This window comes from Hemiscyllium ocellatum, chromosome 1 (genome assembly GCF_020745735.1).
Source record: "Hemiscyllium ocellatum isolate sHemOce1 chromosome 1, sHemOce1.pat.X.cur, whole genome shotgun sequence".
Lineage (NCBI taxonomy): Eukaryota > Metazoa > Chordata > Chondrichthyes > Orectolobiformes > Hemiscylliidae > Hemiscyllium > Hemiscyllium ocellatum.
The window spans coordinates 149,129,730-149,155,727 of record NC_083401.1 but is presented as its reverse complement, the minus strand read 5'-3'; the positions used below and the strand labels follow the sequence as shown (position 1 = coordinate 149,155,727).

The window sequence follows — 25,998 nt, the reverse complement described above, 5'->3', positions numbered from 1 at the left end:
AGTGAACTATTTTCTGTTTCTAAGCTTCATGCTTGACTTGAGAAATGTCTTCATTTACTCAGCTGATTTACAGTTAAGACCCTGAAAACCAGTGAAGTGTTCCTTGCAGCTACTCCTCTCATACAGTGACAGATCACCTCAGAAATGCACAATAAGCTAATGTGCACTCAAGCAGCACAGGTACCTGATTAATTTACAAAAAGGAAAATAAATATTGAAAATGGTGATCATTAAGTGACAAAGGAGCAATTGCTTTTTGCAGCGTTGTCACAAAATTTTAAGTGCTGAAATACCAAGGTACCATTTTCAGCCATCCCTATGTATTACTCTTTTACCCAATTAAGACCAATCTGGGAGGAGTATTTTGAGTAAAAAAATCACATCAGTCTGATTCTGGGTCGCAATTAACAAGTGCACAAAGTTTGAAATAGACCATCTGTTTACTACAGAGTGTGTGCTCTTGTCAGTGGGCCAATTTCCATAAGCAGCCCACTGAATGGGAGAGCTAGAAGCTGTATTTTTGATAAGTGGGCAGGCTTTGGGTAGGTTTTTGGAAGATATAGAAAGTGGAGGGGGATAGTAGTCCACTTATGAGAGCTGAGCCGTTAGGGTACAGTATTCCTGTGCTTCTTTTCCCAGTTTCATAGGGAATGTTTCTAAAAACATTCCTCAATAATGTTGTAAGTGATAACCACAAGAGCCATTAAATCCTGCAGATGGCATGACTTTCATCCCTCTCGTAGGTTCTAGCAAGCAGATCCTCAACTGACGTTTAACATATTTGCATAGGCCTATTGTTTATTTTAGGCACCCCTCTGAGATGCCTAAAAACAAGCCCTATGAATTTAGCAGCAGGACTGACGTAAATGCAGATTCATCATGAAGGTCGTCTTGAGGCTGTGCAGTAATCTGTAGACAGGCTGCATACGAGTTATTAAAGTATTGCGCTTGCTTACCTAGTGTGTCGCTGGTTGCCAGTGGTAGGATGTCAGATGGGTAGATGGTCAGGTCAGGGTGACAAGTAGATAATTCATTAGCTTGTGAGGAATAAGATGCCATTTAAGTAGAGTCATGGGGTAAGGTGTCTGATAAGTAGGGAGTAGAGTGCCAGGTGGATAGGAAGGCTGGGGTACAAGGTGACAAGATAAATGATGCAGTGTTTATGAGTAGGTCAGTGAGGGTTGAAGAAAGATAGGTGAGTGGAGAGAAGGGGCCAGATCAGTCAGGTATGGCAGGGACGACAGGGAGGGGGAGTCAGGTCAGGAGTGATGGTGTGGGTAGTGACTCTGTCATGGTGAGTTGATTCTGGCAGGGGACATGGGGTAGTTGGTTTTCATCTGGTAACAGAATGTCAGGTCTGTACCAGGGGCTGGTGGGTGGATGTGAACCTAGTCAGGAAATTTCAATAGCATAAGTACTGCTCTTTAGGCATTTTCATTGTTGTAGACCCTGTTTCAAAAGCAAAGTACTTTTTCAAAATGCCGACTCTACTTCTGTCCAAGCGGGATGGTCAGAGTTAGGCAGCTCTGTTTAAAGGTTCCTCTAGTGGCCATGTTTTCCCACATGCTTTGTGGCCTATGTTTCTTACCTTTTCATTGATTCCTGCTGCTACTGTCTAAGTGCATAGTGCAGATACTGGAAGGCCTTCCCACTGGTCTAAATGCCCGTGTTATAAAAGCTGCCTTCACAGAAAATTGATTTACTTGCATCTGACTTCTTGGCCAATAAGAGACATACTGGGTATATGCTGCAGGTCCATTGGATGCTGCTTATGAAGATGCAAAAGAGTAAAGTCTTGCTACAACTAATTTTTGAGATTCAGATACCTTATTTAATCAATGTTTATCTGACATTTAAGGTATTTCAAAGCATAATCAGCTACTTTTTCTGTTGGAAGTAAAAATATTAAGTCACCTTGCAGTCAGTTGTCCTATACAAAACTGGGGTAATGATAATGATCTTTTTGATGTCAAAATCAGGAGAGGAAATAAATATTGTAACTATCACTAGAGACAAAAGTGCTAGGAAAACTAATGGGGCTGAAAACTGATAAACCCCTGGACCTGATGGGATGCATTCTAGGATATTAAAGGAAATAGCTGCAGCAATACTGGATGAATTGGTAATAATCTTCCAGAATCCTTAGATACTGGAAAAGTACTAGAGGTTTGGACAACTACCAATATAACATCTTTATTTAAAAGAAGGAGACAAGAACAGGTTCATGTTCCTTAGCCAGTTAGCTTAACATCTGGTATTGGGAAAATATCTGTTATAAAGGAAGTATTAACAGAGTACTTATGAATACATAATACATAACATGCTGAGTCAGCTTGGCCATGTGAAGGGGAAATTATGCCCGACAAATTCATTAAAATTCTTTGAGGAGGTAGCAAGTTGGATAGATAAACGGGAAGCAGTGAATGTGGCATTTGAATTTCCAGAACACATTTGATTAGGTACCATACATGAGGCTATTTAATAAGGACGGAACCCATGGTGATGGAGGTGTATATCAGGATAGATAGAAGGTTAACTAATAGAAAATGTTAAGTTGGGATAAGGAGGTCATTTACAGGATGGCAACCTGTAAGAGTGCCACAGAGATCAGTGCTGAGGTCTCAGTTACTTACAACATCTGGTAATGACTTGGATGGGGAATGTGAATGTACTCTAGCCAAGATTGCAGATGTCACAAAGATAGATGGGGAGGCAACTGGTGAGGATGGCACAGAGACTGCAAAGGGATATGGACAGGTTTAGTGAGTGGGCAAAAACTTGGCAAATGGAGTATAGTGTGAGGTGATGCAGTTTGGTAGGATGAATAGAGGAGCTGAATACAGCAAACCTTTTAGTAACTGCCACTTGCGGGACCAAGAGTGTGCTGGTTGATCAAATATTCTGATTGATGAAGAGGTCCACATAATCAATGTATAAAAACACACTAATAATAGAAAAGTAATGCAAGGAGTACGCACATTGCTGTTATATTTTACTTATAGCATAAATCACTTCAATAATAATGCAACTTATTTGGTCGGTATGGACCAGTTTGGGCCAAAGGTCCTGTCTCTGTGGTGTAGGCCTCTAAACTATGCCTTGAAAAAAACTCACTGGCAAAGAAACTTCTCACCCTAACCCTCAAATGACTACTCGGACACCATGATACTACAGTAAACTTATGGTATTTCAGGTATATAATTTTAGCTGGTTTATCAAGAATGCCAATTCACAAGCTGCTGGTTAAAGCTAAGTTTGCTGTATTATTTAAATGGCGAAAGAGAGCTGCAGCACTGAAAGATTTGGGAGTCCTGAAGAATGAAACATAAGCTAGCATCCAGGTTTAGTTTAATGGAGACAGGAAACAAACTGTTGCCTTAATTTCAAAGGGAATAGAGAATAAAAATAAGGAGGTCTTACCAAAACTAGATTTAACAAGACCACACTGAGGAAATTGTGACCTGTTCTGGTCCCCTTGTCTATTAGAAAAGAACACAGAATCCTTACTGTTCCTACTTTGGCCTAACAAGTCCACACTGACCCTCTGAAGAGTAACCCACCCAGATCCACTTCCCTATTCTATTGCTCAACATGTACCCCTGACTAATGCGCCTAACCTATACGTCTCTGAACATTATGGGCAATTTAGCATGGCCAATTCACCTAACCTGCACATCTTTGGATTGTGGGAGAAAACTGGAGTACCTGGAGGAAATCCACACTGATTCGGAGAGAATGTCTGTGTGGTGTTTGTACAGTCACCCAAGGCTGGAATCGAATCCAGGCCTCTGGTGCTGTGAGGCAGCAGTGCTGACCACCAAAGCCACCGTGCCACTGATACTGGAATTGCAGGCAGTCCAAAGGAGGTTCACTGGGTTGATTTCAGGCAAGGAGGCATTTTATTCTGAGGAGAGTTTGAGGTTGGGAATGTACTCATTGCAGTTTAGAAGAATGAGGGTGAGCTTATTGAAGCATGTAAGATTCTTAGGAGAATTGGCAGGGTAGATGTGGAAAAGTTATTTCACCTTGTGGGAGAGTCTTGGAGTAGACGACATAATAGCAGTGAGGGGTCACTCAGTTAGGATTAAGATGAACAGGAATTTCTTCATTCAAAGTATAGTGAATCTGTGGCACTGTTTACCACAGAAAGCTGCTGAGGCTGGTTAAGAATATTCAGGTCTGCGACACAGTTCTATGTAGTAAGGCAATCAAGAATTATGGTGAAAAAGTAGGGAAGTGGAGAGAAGGATGATCAGATCAACCATGATCTCAATTAATGGCAGAGCAGACATGATGGGCTGAATGGTTTACTTGTGCTCTTGCGTCATATCATCTTTTGGTCAAACAACATAAGACGTTATGCTCAGTTGCAACATTTTAAATCACTGCCTACTTTCAGAGTAAAGAAAGCAGAGATTTCAATGTATGGGAGAAATGGCTTAAAACGTTTACAGTATAGAGATGTGTCCCTTCTGCCCAACAGATCCATACCAGTGTTTATGCTCTGCTTGATCTTCCTCGGGGAGAAAGTGAAGACTGCAGATCTGCAGATCTTCCTCCTCTCTTAATCCATCTCCGTCCATTAACGTATCCATCTACTCCTTTCTCCCTCTTGTATTTATCTAGCTTTCCCTTTCTCAGAGAAAATGTTTTCTTTTTAATTCCTTATTGGATATATTAACGGCTAATTTTTGGTTCCGAGCTTTGGATACCTGGAGAGATAGAAAACGGTTTCACTCTTAATCCACTGAACCCTTCAGAATGTTCAAAACCTTGAGCAGATCACTGCTTAGTCTTCTCCTTTCTACATTAAAAAAGACATCAATCCCATCAGGTTTTCTTGTTTGGCGATACTTTCTCAGGTCTGGTCCTGTCCTTTGCTCCTTTCCCAGTGCTTCACTTACCAGCCTTTGTGGACGCTGGGGTCTAGGCTGATATTGATGCTTTGTCCTGCCTGGGATCATTTATATTTCTCCTTTCAAAGTGCTTAACTCTTTTCCCATTAAACATTCTTCTGGTTTCTGCCTCAAATTGCCATATTTAATCAATTACCTCATTGCCTAAAAGCTCTTCAATCAAAAACCTTCCTTTTATTCTTCTCCCTAGTGCTTCTTGTGATAATCCTTCATGTCCTCCCTCATTCATCTATTCATCCATCACTGGAACGATCAATCACTTTTTACCTTTACTAAATTCCCAGGTTCCTCTCACTCTTCATTTGCTGAGGCTGTTCATCTCAGTTTTGATCTCACTCTCCATGCTGCTATAATAAAATTGTAGAAAGTGCTGGAGAAACTCAGCAGAACCGGCTGACCTGTGGAGAGAGAAGATGATAAGAAATAAGAACAGGAGTAGACCATTCGGCGCCTCAAGCGTGCTTCGCCATTCAATATTTCATGGTTGATCTGACATTCGTCATGTCCACATCGCTCCCCTTTTCCCATAACCCTTGATTCACTTAACAGAGATAACATTTAAAGTCTAATGGCGTCTTCAGAACTCGAGCATCCGTGGTTTTTTTTAAGCAGCTGCTGCTGTTGGACCTGTCAAAAATGTTGATTCCCAAACACGTCGTGTTCGTCAGTTGCCCTGACTTTCCTCCCTTTTACAAGTATTCTCCATACCTAAATGCATTGTAACCCTCTTGATCCCTGCTTCTCCCAAATGATACTAACAGGAAGCATGCTGAGGGCTTGGTAACTGCAAGCTGTCCTTGTGGAGTCAAACTGAAAGGATTCTCCTCCTGCCTCCCGTGTTTGGCTACTTTAGCTGTTCCAGGAAATTTGGACACAGGGTACAGAACGTCACCCAAATGCTCAATAGATCAGACCTCCCAGCACGATTACTGGCAACATTCTGCTGGCCATCCACTGAAAGGATAAGAACTGCAGATACTATAAATCAGAAACAAAAACAGAGATTGATGGAAAAGCTCAGCAGGTCTGCAGCATCTGTGGAGAGAAATCAGAGTTAACATTTCAGGTCGAGTGACCCTCCCTTGATCATGTCTGACAATGGGTGACTCAACCCTAAATGTTAACTCTGATTTCTCTCCACAGATGCTGCCAGACCTGCTGAGCTTTTACAGAAATTTCTGTTTTGTCCCTGAAAGTCTTGCTTTCCACCAGCTGCGAAGGTCACTGGGTTTTACACCAATTTCTGTCAAGCATTTATTATTTTATATCTTTTTTATTTGTCAGATCCTTGTAAACTAAATGAACCATGGAATTTGAGCCATGTAAAGGTTTTTGAAAAATTAATTTAAGACTGATTTGAGAAGTTAAACAAGAGACTCTATCTCTCGACATTAAGGAAGAAATCAGTTACCATCCCAATTAATTTCGCTTTGTTCCAAATGTCACTAAAATGAATATTGTCTTCACATGACAAGGCAGAAGCCTATGGAGCTATTTAGTTTCCCATTACACTGGTGGTAGAAGGGCTTATAATGCAGTTATAAGCATCTGTCCTACTTAACCCTGGAACCTAACAAATTAATGCCCAGTTGGTTTAATCTCATTTGAACCCATTTACTTTTCAACTTTGAATCTTCTCCCTGTGCCTCTGCTTTTCTGCAATTACATTTTGCCCTGTTCCTTCCCTTCTTCTGAAGGGACTGCCTCATGTTAGGTACAAATGTTAGAGGTTTTGCCAATTCTTTTAGTTATAGCTCAAGTTGGTTATTAATCTAGAGAGTGAGCATGAGCAAGCTGTTCTACTCTCATCTAATCTCTACGTTTTATGCATGCAATTTACTCCATGAGTCCTGGATCCAAGTAAAGGAAGTCTGTTTGATTTTGAGCCATTCTAGTTTTTAATCTGTTGATGCGGAGTGGGGGCTGGGGGAGGGGGCGATCATCTTTTCAATCACACACTGGCTAAGCGACTTGATTTGTTTTGGATGAGTGAACACGTGAGACTCTTAATCTTGTGACTTAAGTATTGGGGTTCTAGCTTTGCAATTGATTATCCATTTGTGAAACTGCTTCCCAGCTGTTAATGTTTCCATATGGAGTTGTCTTCTGTAATGTTACCATTTCTGTGCAGAGTGTCTTTGTTTAATAGTGAACGTTACTGTGCCTTGTTGTCAATCGAGAACCTTAGCTGAGCAATTAATAACAATTAAGAGCTTCATCCAGCCATCTGCGGCAGTGCAGTGACTGTGCAGGAAGCTGGTAAAGCATCACTGGCAGCTTTGCTTGTGGGCTTCCAGGAACATTCCTCCTTGTTAGGTACTCAGAGCTTGATTGAAGGATCCGTTGTCAGGGAGAGGGAGCACCAGCTGAGAATCTAACCCTCCCTGCCCTTGTGGCCAAACCCTGTTCCACACCTCTCCACCCCCACAACCTGTACCCAATGCCACTCTCATTCTGCCTTCACTTAATGGTGACCTGGGTTCCTCGCCGATTCCTAGACTTGCGGATGCATTGCAACCACTGCAGTGCCTGGTGCTACCTGCATTGAACTTCTGGCCTCTGAGAAGGCCTGGATTTCCACCTCCAGGTTCTTGTTCCTAGACAAGTTCTGAGACTGGCTGTGTAAGTACAGGGCTGGCACTTAATGCCAAAGAAGGCAACAAAGGGTACTCATTGACTCACCAGCCAGCAAGTATTGGCTGGATTAATTACCAACCATGGTCAAAAAGAACAGAGGCACCAAATTGTTTTCATTAGATCAAATGCTCTCTAGGTTTTCTCCTAACCTAATAACTGATTTATTGAAGAGAAAAATCCATTGTGATAACAACTAAAGAGAACTCTTTACTTCTTGTTCAAATATTTTCAGAATATTGTTGATGCCTCCTTACCCAATAGATCTCAAAAGAGTTATTTCAGTCAATTGAGAACTGCATCTGTTAGATCTGTAGTGATGATTTTTCAGGTACATGTATCCACAACTAGATATTGATTAATTATGTGTCAATAAGCTGATTTAAAATGAAATATGTTTAAGTGAACAATTTATTTTCATCTTCTGGTTCTCTTCAATTATCTCTTCTGGGGGTGATGACTCATGTTTGGCTCTAACAATGCAGTACAAGTAGGCATTCTTCACCCTTGAGATTTGACTGTTTTACTGTGTGTATCACTGAGCAGCTCTTACATGCTGATTTCCTGAGATCGGGTAGCTGAAAAGATCAAGATTGAAAGATTTAATCTGAGGGGAGTGATTGAAATTAGTTTGAAGGAAACAGTAGGAGGGAGGGAGGGAGGTCTCATTTTGGCCTTATCACTTCATTCCAATACTTCTGGGGCTGCCCAAGATCTGTCACCACCTTCTACTCTGTGCAGGGGTTGCTAGTTTAACTTGAACAGATGTGAGAAAAATGGCTTTGATTCCATCCTTCCACAACAGCATATGCAACAGGAAAAAGAGAGATGGATCAGGATAATCTTGATGGTCACAGATGGTGAAGTGGCAGATGTCAGATTTTTGAGTGGTGAGATAACGACCAGCTTCACTTACCCATATCCCTGCTATTTCTCCAGAGATTATAGCAATGGATCTCTATATTCTGTAAATGTTCTATTATCCAGCATCTGTGGGACCAGAAGTGTTTACAAGATAATCAAGAGGTCCATATAACCAATGTAAAAACTCACAGTAAGTCATAGAAATATAATGCAAGGGTATACATATCACTGTTATATTTTATTTGATTGATTGATTTGATTAATTGTCATGTGTGCCTTAGTACAGTGAAAAGCTTTGTTTGTGAGCAGTACAAGCAGCCCATTGTAAGTAAGGACATGCAGATGGCTACTCCTTTGGTTTGGAGGAAGTGGGAGGATTGGAAAGAGAAGTTGTTCAGGGTGAGGACAAGTTCAGTCAGTCGAAGGAGGGTGTCAGTGGAAGGGTACTGGTTGGTACGGCGGGAAAGGAAGAAGCGGAGGGGTTTGAGTCCTTCGTGATGGGGGATGGAGGTGTACAGGGACTGGATGTCCATGGTGAAAATAAGACGTTGGGGACAGGGGAAGTGAAAATCATGGAGGAGGTGGAGGGCGTGGGTGGTGTCTCGAACATAGGTGGGGAGTTCTTGGACTAAGGGGGACAGGACCGTGTTGAGGTATGCAGAGATTAGTTCTGTGGGGCAGGAGCAGGCTGAGACAATGGGTCGGCTGGGGCAGTCAGGTTTGTGAATTTTGGGCAGGAGGTAGAAACGGGCGGTGCGGGGTTGTGGGACTATGAGGTTGGAGGCGGTAGATGGGAGATCCCCTGAGGTGATGAGGTTATGGATGGTCTGGGAGATGATGTTTTAGTGGTGGGAGGTGAGGTCATGGTCAAGGGGGCAGTAGGAGGAGGTGTCCGCGAACTGGCATTTAGCCTCAGCGCCAAACTACTACCGCGCCTCCCTTGTCTGCCGGTTTGATAGTGAGGTTGGGGTTGCAGTGGAGGGCTGCACGTTCCGAGAGTGAGAGGTTGGAGTGGGTGAGAGGGGTGGAGAGTCCCCAACGCCCCAGCTATGCCTGCCTCTTCGTAGGATATGTGGAACAGTCCATCTTTCTCCGCTATATCGATGACTGTATCAGCGCTGCCTCGTGCTCCCACGAGGAGATTGAACAGTTCATCCACTTTACCAACACCTTCCACCCCGATCTCAAATTTACCTGGACCGTCTCAGACTCCTCCCTCCCCTTCCGAGACCTCTCCATTTCTATCTCGGGCGACCGAATCAACACGGACCTTTACTACAAACCGACCGACTCCCACAGCTACCTAGACTACACCTCCTCCCACCCTGCCCCCTGTAAAAACGCCATCCCATACTCCCAATTCCTTCGTCTCCGCCGCATCTACTCCCAGGAGGACCAATTCCAATACCGTACAACCTAAATGGCCTTCTTTTTCAAAGTCCGCAATTTCCCTCCAGACGTGATCGACAATGCCCTCCACTGCATCTCCTCCACTTCCCGTTCCTCCGCCCTTGAGCCCCGCCCCTCCAATCGCCACCAGGACAGAACCCCACTGGTCCTCACCTACCACCCCACCAACCTCCATATACATCGAATCATCCGTCGTCATTTCCGCCACCTCCAAACGGACCCCATCACCAGGAATAAATTTCCCTCCCCTCCCCATCAGCGTTCCGAAAAGACCATCCCGTCCGTGACTCCCTCGTCAGGTCCACATTCCCCACCAATCCAACCTCCACTCCCGGCACCTTCTCCTGCAACCGCAAGAAATGCAAAACTTGCGCCCACACCTCCCCCCGTACTTCCCTCCAAGGCCCCAAGGGATCCTTCCATATCCACCACAAATTCACCTGCACCTCCACACACATCATTTACTGCATCCGCTGCACCCGATGTGGCCTCCTCTATATTGGGGAGACAGACCGCCTACTTGCGGAACGTTTCAGGGAACACCTCTGGGACACCTGGACCAACCAACCCAACCACCCCGTGGCTCAACTCCCCCTCCCACTCCGCCAAGGATGTGCAGGTCCTTGGACTCCTCCATCACCAGACCATAACAACATGACGACTGGAGGAAGAGCGCCTCATCTTCCGCCTAGGAACCCTCCAACCACAAGGGATGAACCTAGATTTCTCCAGTTTCCTCATTTCCCCTCCCCCCACCTTGTCTCAGTCAAATCCCTCGAACTCAGCACCGCCCTCCTAACCTGCAATCTTCTTCCTGACCTCTCTGCCCCCACCCCTACTCCGGCCTATCACCCTCACATTGACCTCCTTCCACCTATCGCATTTCCAATGCCCCTCCCCCAAGCCCCTCCTCCCTACCTTTTACCTTAGCCTGCTGGACACTTTCCTCATTCCTGCAGAAGGGCTCATGCCCGAAACGTCGATTCTCCTGCTCTTTGGATGCTGCCTGACCTGATGTGCTTTTCCAGCAACACATTTTCAGCTCTGATCTCCAGCATGTGCAGCCCTCACTTTCTCCTCACTTATCAGCACAAGCCTGGATGTCTTCCAGGTCTTGTTGAATTTGAACATAGACTGCTTCAGTACCTGAATAGTCTCAAAAGGTGCATTCATCAGTGAACATCTGCTATTCTGACCATTTGATGGAAGGACAGTCATTGCTGAAGATGATTGGCCCAGGACACTGCCCTGATGAACTCCTATAGAGAGATGCTGGAACGCAGATGACAGACCTCCAACAATCACAATCAAATGTGCCAAATATGACTCCAATCAGCGGAGAGTTTGCTCCCTGATCCCCATTTTGTAGGGCTCCTTGATGTGATACTTGGTCGAATGCAGCCTTGATGTCAAGGGCTATCACTTTCACCTCACTTCTGGAATTCTGCTCTTTTGACCATGTTTGAACCAAGGCTGTAATGATGTCAGGAGCTGAGTGGTTTTGGTGGACCCCAAACTGGACATCACTGAGCAGGTTATTGCTGAGCAAGTGCTGCACTATTGATGATGCCTTCCATCACTTTATTGATGATTGAGAGTAGACTGGCAGGCAATAATTGATTGGTTTGTTCTGCTTTTTATGTACAGGATATACCTGGTAGTATATTTACCACATTGTTGGGTATATGCCAGTGTTGTACCTGTATTGGAACAGCTTGGCTAGGGGAGCAGCACTTCTGGAGCACAAGCCTTCAGCACTGTTGCTGGAATGTTGTCAGGACTCATAGCCTTTGCAGTATCCAGTGCCTCCAACTGTTTCTTGATTATCAGTGGAATGAATTGAATTGGCTGAAAACTGGTATCTGAAATGCTCAGTAACACTGGAGGAGATTGAGATAGATTATCTGCTTTGCACTGCTGGCTGAAGACTACTGTGAATGCTTCGGTCTTATCCGATGTGTTGGGCTCTTCTTTTATTGAGGATGGGGATATTTAAAGCTTTAAAAGAGGATGATTCTCCTTCATATTTTGCTTAATATCTATGTTATATATGGTATATTAATACAGAGCAGAACTTGAGCAAACGTTTGAATGGGCCCTTCAAGATATATCACACGCACATGCATAGGGACAGACACACACATAAATTAGATTAGATTATTTACAGTGTGGAAACAGGCCCTTCGGCCCAACACGTTTATACTGACCCTCCGAAGAGCAACCCACCCAGACCCATTCCCCTACATTTACCCCTTCACCTAACACTATGGACACTTTAGCATGGCCAATTCACCTAAGCTGCACATCTTTGGACTCTGGGAGGAAACCCACGCAGACACAGGGAATTGAACCCAGGTCTCTGGCGCTGTGAGGCAGCAGTGCTAACCACTGTGCCAGCGTGCTGCCCACTGCCACTGTGCCACCCATGGAGGAAGTAAATTTGCTGGAGCTTGTTTAGACATTAACTTTAAGCACAATCTTTTTAATAAAGTTGTGAAGAATGATTTAACACTATCACTTCCTTTAGATTACAGATATCTATTGTGATACTCTGAAAATCAATATTTTTACTTCTTGAATAACATTTAAAGTGTGTCACATGGACAGGAAGGAAAGCAAGACTATTTTCAAAACAGCCAATTTATTTTCCAGTTAGTCAATTGTTTCTTTAAACTATTGCACAATTTGTCATTCATTTTCATTCTTACTGTAGAGGGATAAAATAGCAAGCAACTTCATATCAACAGCTCATGAAAATCCAACAAAAAGTGTTTGAAGATATCCACTGATCTATCTTTACCATGCTCTGAATTATGATGCTGTTGCTTATTACCAAGGGAATATTGTCACCAGTTTGTATCCATGTATTTTATATTGTATTACCTGTAGATCACAGATATTGATCAATGAACAATGGGAATGCTTGGTATCTGTGAACAGGAAGGAGCATGTGATGAGAATGTGCCTGTTATAACCATGCTTCCAGTTTTATTCAGGGCAAGTGGAGTCCTCAAGTATGAAGATCCAACCAGTTTTTACTCTGGGGCCTCATTGTTAGTTCAAATGTTCCTCCCACCAAAAGCTATTGGATTAACAACACAGCCAAAGGGCAGGAACAGAAGTTGTCGTGGGAGCTGGATGCACCAGGAACCAAAAGTAATGGCCTATGACATATAATGTGATTCATAGTATTTGTATCCACTATAACAATGACAAAGAATTAAGAAAGGATAAAACGTTTGTCAAAGAGTAATGCAATGAAGATGCAACCTTTCCATAACAATAACACTGAAGGCTGATAGTGACTTCTTCAAATGTTGCAAGTAATAGGACACCAAGTAGAAATAGTTTAAATGTTTCTTTTATATTAAAAGTGACTTGTCCAATTATATTGCTCCTTGACTTGTATCTAAAACTAAACTGAATGACTAGGTACATTATTTCTGTTATCCTCCTAATGTATATGCAAATCAAATCCCAGAATGAAACCTGCTTGATATGTGATAGTTAGCAAGGTGGGTTAGTTGCTGAAACACATTCGCAGAACGTTACATATTCTTTTGACAGAAAAATGCAAATTTATTACAGAATAAAGTAGAATAATAAACAATTATAGATATTGAAGACTGTTTGAAAGATCTTAACAAAAACAGCAAAACGAAATTCAATCCTTCCCAAAACTATTTCTGTTAGAGCGACTCAAGTCCAGATAAATTATACTCCTATCCTAATTCGTAGGTTTCTACTTAACTGACTCCCAGTTTATTTTTGCTGGACTGTGGAGACAATTTTATCATCCCCAGTCTGCAAGCATGAACTTCTCATATTTCTGAGGCCATAAATGATTTCAGTTCCAACAATGTAAAGAGGTTGATTAAAAACTCCCTCCTTGCTCGGAAACTTCACAGAGCAGAAAACACTTCTGCTGAGGTGACTTGTTCCCTTCAATGTTGCTGGAAAAGATTATTTCCTTCTGAACTGAACTAAAATTAATGGCTTTGCTTTGCTTAGTCTGCTGTTCATAAAACTTACCAGTATAAGTATCTTATCAATTAAAAATGCAGAGTTTTTCCAAGACTCTTATTGTGGTCACATGTTTTCTTAGCAATCATGTCTTTTGGTCACTGTTCCAGAGTGATCTTCTGACATTTTATTTTTGAAAAACATTTGTAGAATTGTCAAAGATCCCTCTGAATCCATTCTAAAATCTAACTTTAATGCATAATAACATATAAGACTTCTTACACTCTCTTTTGACAACTAATGGTTCACTGAATTGTATTCAGTTTTATAATGTGCTTGAATTTGCACATTGTCCTGTGTTTGTCTTTTTGTCTCTCATTATCATATTAATAGATCTATTTATTTTCTTCTCATTCTACCAAGTCTGTCTTATTATTTCTCTATATATCTCACCTTGCCTCTTTCCTTTTAATGTTTCTTACTCTCAATCACTTTCTCCACAACCACCCACTTACTCATGTTGGTATATATTGAGAAAGTAATTTATTTGAACAATTAGTGCACTTAATCCTTTAAAATTACATGTTCGCTCACTGTATGACTTGAACACTGCAACATTAATTAATTATAATTAAATTCATTTCATGAGTCAACACATTTCAGTCACCAAGATCAGGTAGAATTTAGTTAGTTCAACAAACGACTGTTGCTGTTGTATTGAATTTCTATAAAAACACATTGAAAAATTTGTTAAATGAATATTTAGATCTTTATTTATGCAGACTGTTTACAAAAATGGATTTTATTATTTTCACCTTGGTCACAATGATTTTGACTAAATTGGCAAATGTCTTTATTATGTAAATAACTATTGGTTTTAAATTTTCTCAGTCTTTGCTCAAAATGTTAGCACAGTAAAACCTTATTCTGCTAACATTCACATTTCACAAGGAAAATAAGAAGAAAATAAATAGAGATCTCTTAACAGAATAAGGAGAGACAGAAGAAGAAGAAAAGCAGACTCAGGACAATGTGCAAATTCAAGCACATTATAAAACTAAATACAATTCAGTTAACCATTAGTTGTCAAAGAGAGTGTGCGAGAAGACTTATATGTTACTATTCATTAAAGTTAGATTTTAGTAACCAGGCTTCTTTCACGATTTTGTTAATATGGCATTGATTTGAAGAAACAAATTCTGTGGCAGCATCAATAACATCACTGTCTTGTGGTTAGAACTGGGACAGTGCAGAGATCTTGGAGGCTTGTAGAACAAATGATTATTATTTTCTTATGCTTGTTCTCCATTTCCCTTGCAACCATGTACCACTTCCTGGTCACAATTCCATATTCTTCAGTGTAACTTACAGCTCAGACTGAAGTGTTGGAATTTCAAGGTGGATTTTATTTTCTCCAGCCAGTGAAAACTGACAAGCCATTGACTGGAGATTCCTGGATGCACGCTGGTATTCATTGCTGGCTCAAATAGTTAGTTGTGGAATAGTTCGACTGTTTTACCTACTTCTTCCCTTTGATTTGAAATAAGGAGAAATGGTTGTAAATATTAAAAACTGTAGCTTAGCATCCTCTTAGGCTATCCACCATAGTTATGGAATGAGATCAGAAGAATCTACTCGAAACTTAAAGCCTATTCTGTTGATGTTATAAGTTGATGTTTGTCCAGAAAGGTACACATATGTCCTATCACAGTACAACTTCTAAGAGAGCAGTTGAGAAATGTTTTTTGTAAAGGGAAAGGATAGCTGGGATTTTAGAGTTTCAAGTCTAAGATCTGCTAGTTGATACAAATAGGGCAGGCACGGTGGGTCACTGGTTAACACTGCTGTCTCACAGTACCAGGGATCCAGGTTCAATTCCACTCCTGGGGACCTACTCATGTGGGTTTGCATTCTCTCCCTGTGACTGTGTAGGTTTCTTCCAGGTGCTCTAGCTTCCTCCCACAGTCCAAAAATGGGCTGGTTAGGTGGATTTGCCATGCTAATTTCCATAGTGTGCAGGCTAGGTGGGATTAGCAATGGGAAATGAAGGATTACAGAGTCTGGTTGGCATGCTTTTCAGAGGATCAGTGTGGACTTATTAGACAGAATGGCTTGCTTCCACATCTGTTGGGATTCTATGATAACATCACTTTATTGGCTAATACAGTTGGTTTCATCAGGTATACTTATGGTAAATATGATTTATTCTAGCAGTAACAACTTGTATTTGCACAGTACCATTAATGCAGAGATGCAATATACCTTCCAATTTGTCGTCACTGTTGTGTGCTATTACTCATGATTAAAATTATTCCATTAAATTTAGTTCTCATGCATCGAAGTTTCCTTTTATGCGTAATATTCAGAATCTGGCACCTGCTTTTCACACTACTGTGATGGACATTTCTGTTCAGACTTGACCATCACCCTGAGATTTAAGTAGATATTTGTAAGCTGAAGTCAATTTGGCACCTCAAATTTAAATGGAAGCTTAATTATCGGCTTGGCAACAACTCTTTTTATCACAACTTGACAGCTGTTGCATGATTCTTGCCAAGCAGACTAGTTCAGAGCTCCCTTATCACCACTATTATACCAAACACCTGTACATCCAATAAACACACAATATGGGACATAAAAGTAAGCTCAAATAAGATTTTTATTTTCAAATCATTTCTGTGATTGTCATGTTTAGCATTTTGAGAGCTGCAGGGTTTATGAATCAGGTAAGAAAATTATCTCACTTGCAGGCATTGGGCAGCAAAATGATGATGTCCTTCTTGTTAAGAATTAAATAGATCTTAAAATTCCTGTTTGTATATCATCTTCCAGTGACCCCTTTCCAGCCACCTACAGTACATCTTTGCACAATTCTCCAAGCTTTTCAAAAATGTCTAAGAGAACAAGCAAGGTCCGAAATGATGAGGGAGCTCAGCACATCATATTGACCATACATTGGAAGCACTATGGCTCAGTGGTTAGTACTGCTGTCTCACGGCACTAGGGTCCCAGGTTCAATTCCAGCCTCGGGCAACTGTCTGTGTGGAGTTTGCACATTCTCCCCTTGTCTGCATGGGTTTCGTCTGGGTGCTCCAGTTTCCTTCCACAGTCCAAAGGTGTGCAGGTTAGGTGAATTGGACATGCTAAATCGCCCATAGTGTTGGGTGCATTAGTCAGGGGTAAATGTAGGGGAATGGGTCTTGGTGGGTTGCTCTTCGAAGGGTCAGTGTAGATTTGTTGGGCTGCAGGGCCTGTTTCCACACTGTAGGCAATCTAATTTAATCTAGAAAAAACTAAGTTCATAGATGCAAGAAACTCTCAAATTAAGCACCCAGCTTATGATACTTCTGGAATTACTTTGAACATCTCTACATAAGAAACTAACAGTTTTCAGAGGATAATCCCAAGGGCATTGTGCAGTCAAGAAATGGAACAAGAATGGATGCTTGGAACTCCAGAAGTAATGGTGCAGGAGCAGTAAATAAACAATTGCAAGTGTTACTCTGGATACAGTTAGGGAGATGAGAATAGAAATAGGCAAATGCAGACCAACTAGGTGGATAACAGTGGAGAGGTTTTGCAGGAGGATGGGGTAGTCAACTGTGTCAAGACTGCAGAGAGTTTGAGCAGAATGTGGAGGGAGGTTTCTGTTGGCGCAGTAACAGAGGATATCAATTGTCATCGGCAGATGTGAAAATGCATTCATTGTTGACTGAACTGCAATGAATTAAAGCCATTTGCTGTGTGTAAAGTTCCCATTCTAGGCAAAATAAAAGTGGAGGTTTTACAGGATTGCATAATAATATCACTATTAATTTCCCATTGCTTCTTATTTTTTTGTTGACAGGTCATCAGATTATGGAACAAACTATGTAAAACTGAACTTGCAGTCTGGCACCAACATAATCACCAATTTCTACATTTGTCCTGCAAACAAGAAAAAGGTACGGTAAAGCTCAAGTATGGACATGGGAGCCAGTGAGTTATTTTAAAGGCCTTTCTCACTCTCTTTTTCCCAAAGCTATGATGACTTTGATGCAGGTTTTCAAACAACCAGAGAAAGTGACTTTCTTTTTACGGTTAGATATCACCACTACGTAAGTACTTTACACTGTGCAACAGGGAAAATTATCACCAGAAAATGGCAGGAACTATTCCACCTTTTTTAAAGAGTTTTCTCAGTTTTTTATTTGCTGATGATTCAACATGACAGCGTTCAATTCAAATTTTGTAACCTACTGTTTTTTTTTCCTCCCTTCCCTTTCTTATCTGTTCAACAAAAAAATTGGGCAGTTATGTTAAAATTCACAAAGTCGATCTTGCCATGAGATCATTTTATCCCTATGTGGAAATATAATTATTTTCTTTGAATTTTGAAGCAAAGCTTCTGTCTTGTCAGCTCTAAAAATGCAATTTCAAGAGGAAATGAAATACCAGCTGTAGCAATTTTCTTTCAAACTCTTGCATATTTATTTTGTTCTGAATGCAACTTGACCTGGCATTGAGGTTTCATATAGAAACCAAGAATATCTGCATTTTGAATCTTGTTCAGTCATATTTGCGAATGGGCAGGTGCCATTTTAGAGCTTATTTATTAATTCAAAAGGAAAGACATCTTGTTGGCAAGGTGAACAGTAAAAATTCTAACTGTTTCTGTGAGGAGATGTGACCGTGGAAGCTCACCTTTGGAACATGACTACATCAATCTGGCAGATGATTGCAAAATAATTGGTTGCACTTTACTTTTTTTCCCATTGTCCTATGCTAGACTTTGTGGAATTGGTAATCAAAGCTCTTAGTTTGCCCCTTTGGGGCATGTGATGCATGTACTATATTGTCATAACTGGCTTTTATGCGAGTGCTATTTTTTCTCACAAACAGGATAAAAATAACTGCTAAATTCAGTGTCTGGTGGAATGCTTTTAGTCTTATCTCGATAGCTTTGGGCAGTGTAGAAAACTGGTAGAAAGCTCACAATGTCTAGCCATGTCAAATGAGAAATTTAAATATTGTTAAGTGTTGAGCTGCTGGAGGTGATGAAAATGCATTATTTGTACAAGTTGCAGTGGGAGTAAAAGCTTTATTGTAACTGCATGAAATGATTACTTTCTGGTGACATTGCTCAAATAGCAACAGTTGGGTTTCACTGGGTCACTTGTGTACTGATATGGACACCGCAGAAGAAGTTAAATGCAAGTAGTCTTTATTCCATCGTATGCTAAGAAAAAATGTTCCCTTGGTAAGTTTTTCCCTGTATTGAATACAATAAAGACAGACAGGTGAAATTTGTTGTAATGTTAATTCATCTGCTCATGTATAGACTAAAAATAAATACCTGAGGTTATTCTTTTTCAAATGCTTTCAAAATTGGAAGGTATTCAGGTTATAAATTCCCTTTGCCCAGATTTCCTCAAACTAAGTTTGTACACATCATTACTTTGAGATTACATCATGTGTTTTATGATCTGCTTATGTCACCTGCAGTGGGTCTGTTTTCAGATTTCTTGATTCTTTTTGTTAGATCTGAAATGCAAAAATCATGTACCCAGTACTGGAAGGGAAAAAAAAAGTGTTTTTCAGAAATCAAGTGTATGAGATTAATCCAATATCTGGTCAAATCTGACAACTTGTTTTTGTTTGATCTTCTAATACCATTTGGTGGGCATTATAGTGACATATATCCTCATTTATTCTGGATCAGAGTTTCTTGAAGATCAAGATCATTCCTCCACAATACAGATGTCATGGAAGTACTCTTTTGCTTCAAATACTGTCTTTTCCTCACATATCCTTGAGCCAAATCCAAAAAGATTCTGTTATTTTTCTGGTTTGTGCCAGTTTAACGTCAATATGCAAGTCTTTCAGACATCTTCATGCTTCAAATGTACTTAACTCTGTCAAACATCAAGCATTTCCTGATGTGGGAATCCCACTTCCACTTTTGTCAGAAGGGAAAGAGGATCAGGTATGAATTACACAGGATGACCCAAACATTCCCCAATTTGACTCTTGAATCAACAGTATGGGAAACATAAATTGATGGAGTTGATGTAAGTGTTCGTGAAGGGCAGATAAAGTCTGTTTAAGTGTCATCATCTGAAGTTTTTAAATGCCCTGCTCTTTCAACATTAAAATAAACACAATTCGTTATCAGTGAGAAACTAACACTTGAGAAAGCCTCAAGGCATCTAAATGACAACTCCATTCTTTAATGTCCGTTTTCAAGACCTTTTCTCTCTAGTATTTGTGAAGATTGTCAAAGTTCACAAAGTTCTTTTAGCTTTACAATTCAGTTCAAAATGGACACTTCACCATTGATTCCTTAAAGTGTTGCAGTGAAATGCGTAGGCTTCTCAGGGCATTGACATGCTCAGGATCTACACTCATCTGCCTTCAGAGGCACAGCATTTAGCACAGTAGTGGGACATTTTCATTCATCATATCAATCATTTCCTAAGAACAAAGGAAATAAGAGCAGATGTTGGAATTTGAGTTGTTGGAGCCAATTCCCTTGTTCAATAAGATCATGACTGATCATCAACCTCAACGTTACTATTCTGCACTGTTGCCATATCCTTACGTTCATTGAATATCTAAATATCTCTCATCCTGTGTGTGGAAAGCATGAGCTTCCACGTTGAGGAACTGGGAATTTCAAATATTCAAAATCCTTTCTGCGATGAAGTTTCTCTGAACCACAATACTGAGAGTCTGACCCCTTATTCTAAGTTGTAATCCCTGTGCTTAATTGTGAACAGTTGTTTTACAAACAAATTTGTGCTCAGTAAGAAGAGGTTATGCCTTTTTGAGAGAGAAAGTTTCAAATCTCAATTCAATATTTTTAAAGGATATTACGTTATTTTATTGAATTTGTTGTGTTCTTCAAGAAGAAGAGAGGCAACTTTTTCACACAGAAAGTGGTTCATGTTTGGAATGAACTGCCAGAGGAAGTGATGGATGCAGGTACAGTTACAACATTTGAAAGACATTTGGACAGGTACATGAATAGGAAAGGTTTAGAGTGATATGGGCCAAACACAGGTGAGTGAGACTAGTTTAATTTAGGAAACTTGGTTGACATGGATGATTTGGACTGAAGGGTCTGTTTCCGTGCTGTATGACTCTAAGAAACTAAATTCCTATCGATGAAAAATATTCTATCTGATCAATGCAGATAATCAATTAAAATTTTGAAAACTAGATTAAATATATTTAGTTAAAAACCATGCTACACCAGGTTATAGTCCAACGGGTTTATTTGGTTTCTTTCAGGAATGTGATTTAAAAGAAGTTCTGGAATTTACATATTAATGAGTCAAAACCTGCAACCCATTGTAAGTGATTAAAGATACAACAACAATCTTTGTTCAATACATCATGAGTTGTATGACACTTTGATCTTCTACTATAAATTCTGTGTTCTATGATCCTGCCCCAATAGTTACCTGACGAAGGAGCAGCCGTCTGAAAGCTTGTACTTCCAAATAAACCTGTTGAACTATAGCCCGGTGTTGTGTGATTTTTAACTTTGTCCATCCCAGTCCAACACTAGCACCTCCACATCTTAAATATATTTAGGTAGATGCCTTTAAATCAGAGTTAGGCGTAAGTAATAAAATTGAAAAGGAGCCGGCCATAAATGCTCAAGGAATGACTAATTATAATACAGATAAATCATGGCTCAAGTCAACATGGACCATTTATTATGATAATTATACCACCATAATAATCCATTACATTATGAAAGCAAACATATTCTTTGTTTCACCCTTACCTTAATGTGCAGTTGTTCTGTCCTCTTTGCAAGGCATCAAAGTCACCCTTTTTCAATTCTGACTTGTTTAGCATTTATTTTCTCTTCATTTCAGACTTATAGAACATGCATATTTTCGTACCCAAAAGAGAAAATGCTGGAAAATCTCAGCAGGTCTGGCAGCATCTGTAAGGAGAGAAAAGAGCTGACGTTTTGAGTCTAACTGACCCTTTGTCAAAGCTGGTTTCAGATTCCAGATCTGCAGTAATTTGCTTTTATGCATATTTTAGTTTTGTCTTGCCAATATAAATGCTGCTTTACTGTGATCTGCAATATAGTTTTGCATGGACCACCAATGGTTAAGAAAATGAAAAGAAAATATAAAGAGGGCAGAAGGCAACCACTACATTGTCTTTATCTTCCCTCTACCTCTCATCCTAGAGTTGGGAGATAATCAATTCATGGCGTATATTAAAAGAGTGCCACTGAATGCATTTGTGATCTGTTAGAGAATACATTCTGAATTTTCAATTTTCTTGAATCACAAAGCCCTAACCTGAAATACAAACACAGATTATGCTGAAAATACTTAGCAGGTCAGGCAGCATCAATGGAATGTGAATAAGGTTCATGTTATTACTACTTGGAATCTGAGCTTTAAAGTGAACAGAACAATATTTGGCTTTAGGTTTAATTTGTATTTCTCTTTGATGTATTAAGATGGAGAAACATAATTTTAGTTTCACTTTGGATTTGTTTTGTGAGTGGTGTAGGGTTGTCTGGAAATGTCTCTACATACACTTAAATCCACATTTAAAAAAGGTGACTAGTCCACTGTTTTAGAAAACAAGAGTAAATTAAATGAAAAACCAATTGGGCTGTTACCTACCAATAAGGTGTTCCATGACACAGGAAGATAAAAACAGAAGCAGGTTTCCTTTTAGAAAGAGTGAGCCATTCAGAAGGTCAATGAGGTGGCAAGTTACCTTCAGACAGAAGCAGCACATTAGGAGAGAAAAGATCTGTAATATCAACAGTACAGTTAGGGCAAAAGAATGGATGCCCTGAGTGGCTTAGGATTACATAAAAGAAAAGCTTTAAGGTGTCAGAAAAAAATATATTCTACAAGACTGTTGAATGTACAATTTTAAGGAACACACAGGGAACTGTTAGCAGTTTGTTTAAGGGGCTCATGAAGAGATGTTAATTAATGGAATAACATCAAGTAAATGCAGAAGTTTACCAGAAGGAAACAAAATTCTACATGGCTTCTGAACAAGAACCTTCGAGGTTGAAAAGGGGTGACCCTTCACCTAGACTTGAGTACGTGTAAGCTGTTCTTTGGCTGTAGAAGAGTTAGACAATAGACAATAGGTGCAGGAGTAGGCCATTCAGCCCTTCGCGCCTGCACCGCCATTCACTATGATCATGGCTGATCATTCCTAATTAGTATCCTCTTCCTGCCTTATCTCCGTAACCCTTGATTCCACTATCTTTGAGAGCTCTATCCAACTCTTTCTTAAATGAATCCAGAGACTGGGCCTCCACTGCCCTCTGGGGCAGAGCATTCCACACAGCCACCACTCTCTGGGTGAAGAAGTTTCTCCTCATCTCTGTCCTAAATGGATCAGTGGTGCTAGAAGAGCACAGCAGGCAGCGAAATCGATGTTTTGGGCAAAAGCCCTTCATCAGGAATCAGGCTTTTATTCCTGATGAAGGGCTTTTGCCCGAAACGTCGATTTCACTGCTCGTTGGATGCTGCCTGAACTGCTGTGCTCTTCCAGCACCACTGATCCAGAATCTGGTTTCCAGCATCTGCAGTCATTGTTTTTACCTCTGTCCTAAATGGTCTACCCTGTATTTTTAAGCTGTGTCCTCTGGATCGGCACTCATCCATCAGCGGAAACATGTTTCCTGCTGCCAGAGTGTCCAATCCTTTCATAATCTTATATGTCTCAATCAGATCCTCTCTCAGTCTTCTAAACTCAAGGGTATACAAGCCCAGTCGCTTCAGTCTTTCAGTGTAAGGTAATCCCGCCATTCCAAGAATTGACCTCGTGAACCTACGCTGCACTCCCTCAATAGCCAGAATGTCTTTCCTCAAATTTGGAGACCAGAACTGCACACAGTACTCCAGGTGTGGTCTCACCAGGGCCCTGTACAGCTGCAGAAGCACCTCTTTGCTTCTATATTCAATTCTTCTTGTTATGAAGGCCAGCATGCTATTAGCCTTCTTCACCACCTGCTGTACCTGCAAGCTTACCTTCATTGACTGGTGTACAAGAATACCCAGATCTCTCTGTACTGCCCCTTTACCTAAATTGATTCTATTGAGGTAGTAATCTGCCTTCCTGTTCTTGCCACCAAAGTGGATAACCATACATTTATCCACATTAAACTGCATCTGCCATGCATCTGCCCACTCACCTAACTTGTCCAGGTCACCCTGTAATCTCCTAACATCCTCATCACATTTCACCCTGCTACCCAGCTTTGTATCATCAGCAAATTTGCTAATGTTATTGCTGATACCATCTTTTTTTTAGATTAGATTAGACTTACAGTGTGGAAACAGGCCCTTCGGCTCAACAAGTCCACACCGACTCGCCGAAGCGAAACCCACCCATACCCCTACATTTACCCCTTACCTAACACTACGGGCAATTTAGCATGGCCAATTCACCTGACCCGCACATTTTTGGAGTGTGGGAGGAAACCGGAGCACCCGGAGGAAACCCACGCAGACACGGGCTGAACGTGCAAACTCCACACAGTCAGTCGCCTGAGTCGGGAATTGAACCCGGGTCTCAGGCGCTGTGAGGCAGCAGTGCTAACCACTGTGCCACCGTGCCGCCCACAATATCATTAACATATATTGTAAAAAGCTGTGGTCCCAGCACTGATCCCTGCGGTACCCCACTGGCCACTGCCTGCCATTCCGAAATGAAACCCTTTGTTTCCTATCAGCCAACCAATTTTCAATCCAATCTAGCACTTTGCCCTCAATACCATGCGCCCTAATTTTACTCACTAACCTCCTGTGTGGGACTTTATCAAAAGCTTTCTGAATGTCCAGGTACACTACATCTACTAGATTTCCCTCGCCCATCTTCAGAGTTACATCCTCAAAAAATTCAGGAAGATTAGTCAAGCATGATTTTCCCTTCATAAATCCATGCTGACTCTGTCCTATCCTGTTACTACTATCCAGATGTGCCATAATTTCATCCTTTATAATGGACTCCAGCATCTTTCCCACCACTGAGGTCAGACTAACTGGTCTATAATTTCCTGCTTTCTCTCTCCCACCTTTCTTAAAAAGTGGTATAACATTAGCCACCCTTCAACCCTCAGGAACCGACCCCGAATCTATCCGAACTCTGGAAAATAATCACCAACGCATCCACGATTTCCCGAGCCACCTCTTTCAGTACCCTGGGATGTAGACCATCAGGCCCCGGAGACGTATCAACCTTCAGACCTAACGGTGTCTCCAACACCAAATCCTGGCAAATATAGATTCCCTTAAGTTCAGGTCCTTCTGCCACTGTTACCTCAGGGAGATTGCTTGTGTCTCCCCCAGTGAACACAGATCTGAAGTACCCATTTAATTCTTCTGCCATTTCTTTGTTCCCCGTAATATATTCCCCTGTTTCTGTCTTCAAGGGCCCAATTTTAGTCCTAACCATTTTTTTGCATTGCACATACTTAAAAAAGCTTTTACTATCCTCCTTTATATTATTGGCCAGTTTACCTTCGTATGTCATTTTTCCTCTGCATATTTCCTTCTTAGTAATCCTCTGTTGCTCTTTAAAAGCTTCCCAGTCCTCAGTTTTCCCACTTATCTTTGCTATGTTATACTTTTTCTCTTTTAACTTTATGGTTCTTAACTTCCCTCGTCAGCCACGGCCGCCCATGCCTCCTCCTAGGATCTTTCTTCCTTTTAGGAATGAACTGATCCTGCAACTTCTGCATTACACACAGAAATATCCGCCATTGTTCCTCCATGGTCATCCCTGCTAAGGTATTGCACCAGTGAACTTTGGCCAGCTCTTCCCTCATAGCTCTATAGTTCCCTTTATTCAACAGAAGTACTGTCACTTCCACCTGTACCCTCTCCCTCTCAAATTGCAGATCGAAGCTTAATGTATTATGGTCACTACTTCCCAATGGCTCCTTCACTTCGAGGTCTCTGATCAATTCTGGTTCGTTACACAATACCAGATCCAGAATTGCCTTCTCCCTGGTTGGCTCCAGCACCAGCTGCTCTAAGAATCCATCTCTGAGGCACTCCACAAAGTCTCTTTCTTGAGGTCCAATACCATCCTGATTCTCCCAGTCTACCTGCATGTTAAAATCCCCCGTAATAACTGTAGTAACATCTTTGCGACAGGCCAATTTCAGCTTCTGATTCATCTTACATCTGACATCCAGACTACTGTTTGGGGGCCTGTAGAT

At 41.1% G+C, this 25,998-nt stretch overlaps 1 protein-coding gene across 1 annotated transcript in view; it reads left to right on the top strand.

Moving 5' to 3' along the window:
- Nucleotides 1-25,998, top strand: part of sorcs2 (sortilin-related VPS10 domain containing receptor 2) — a 613,114-nt gene that overhangs the window by 196,137 nt on the left and 390,979 nt on the right. The window contains exon 3 of the mRNA XM_060832699.1: nt 17,635-17,731. Coding sequence (XP_060688682.1) covers nt 17,635-17,731 — 97 coding nt within the window. The remainder of the gene's footprint in view (nt 1-17,634; nt 17,732-25,998) is intronic.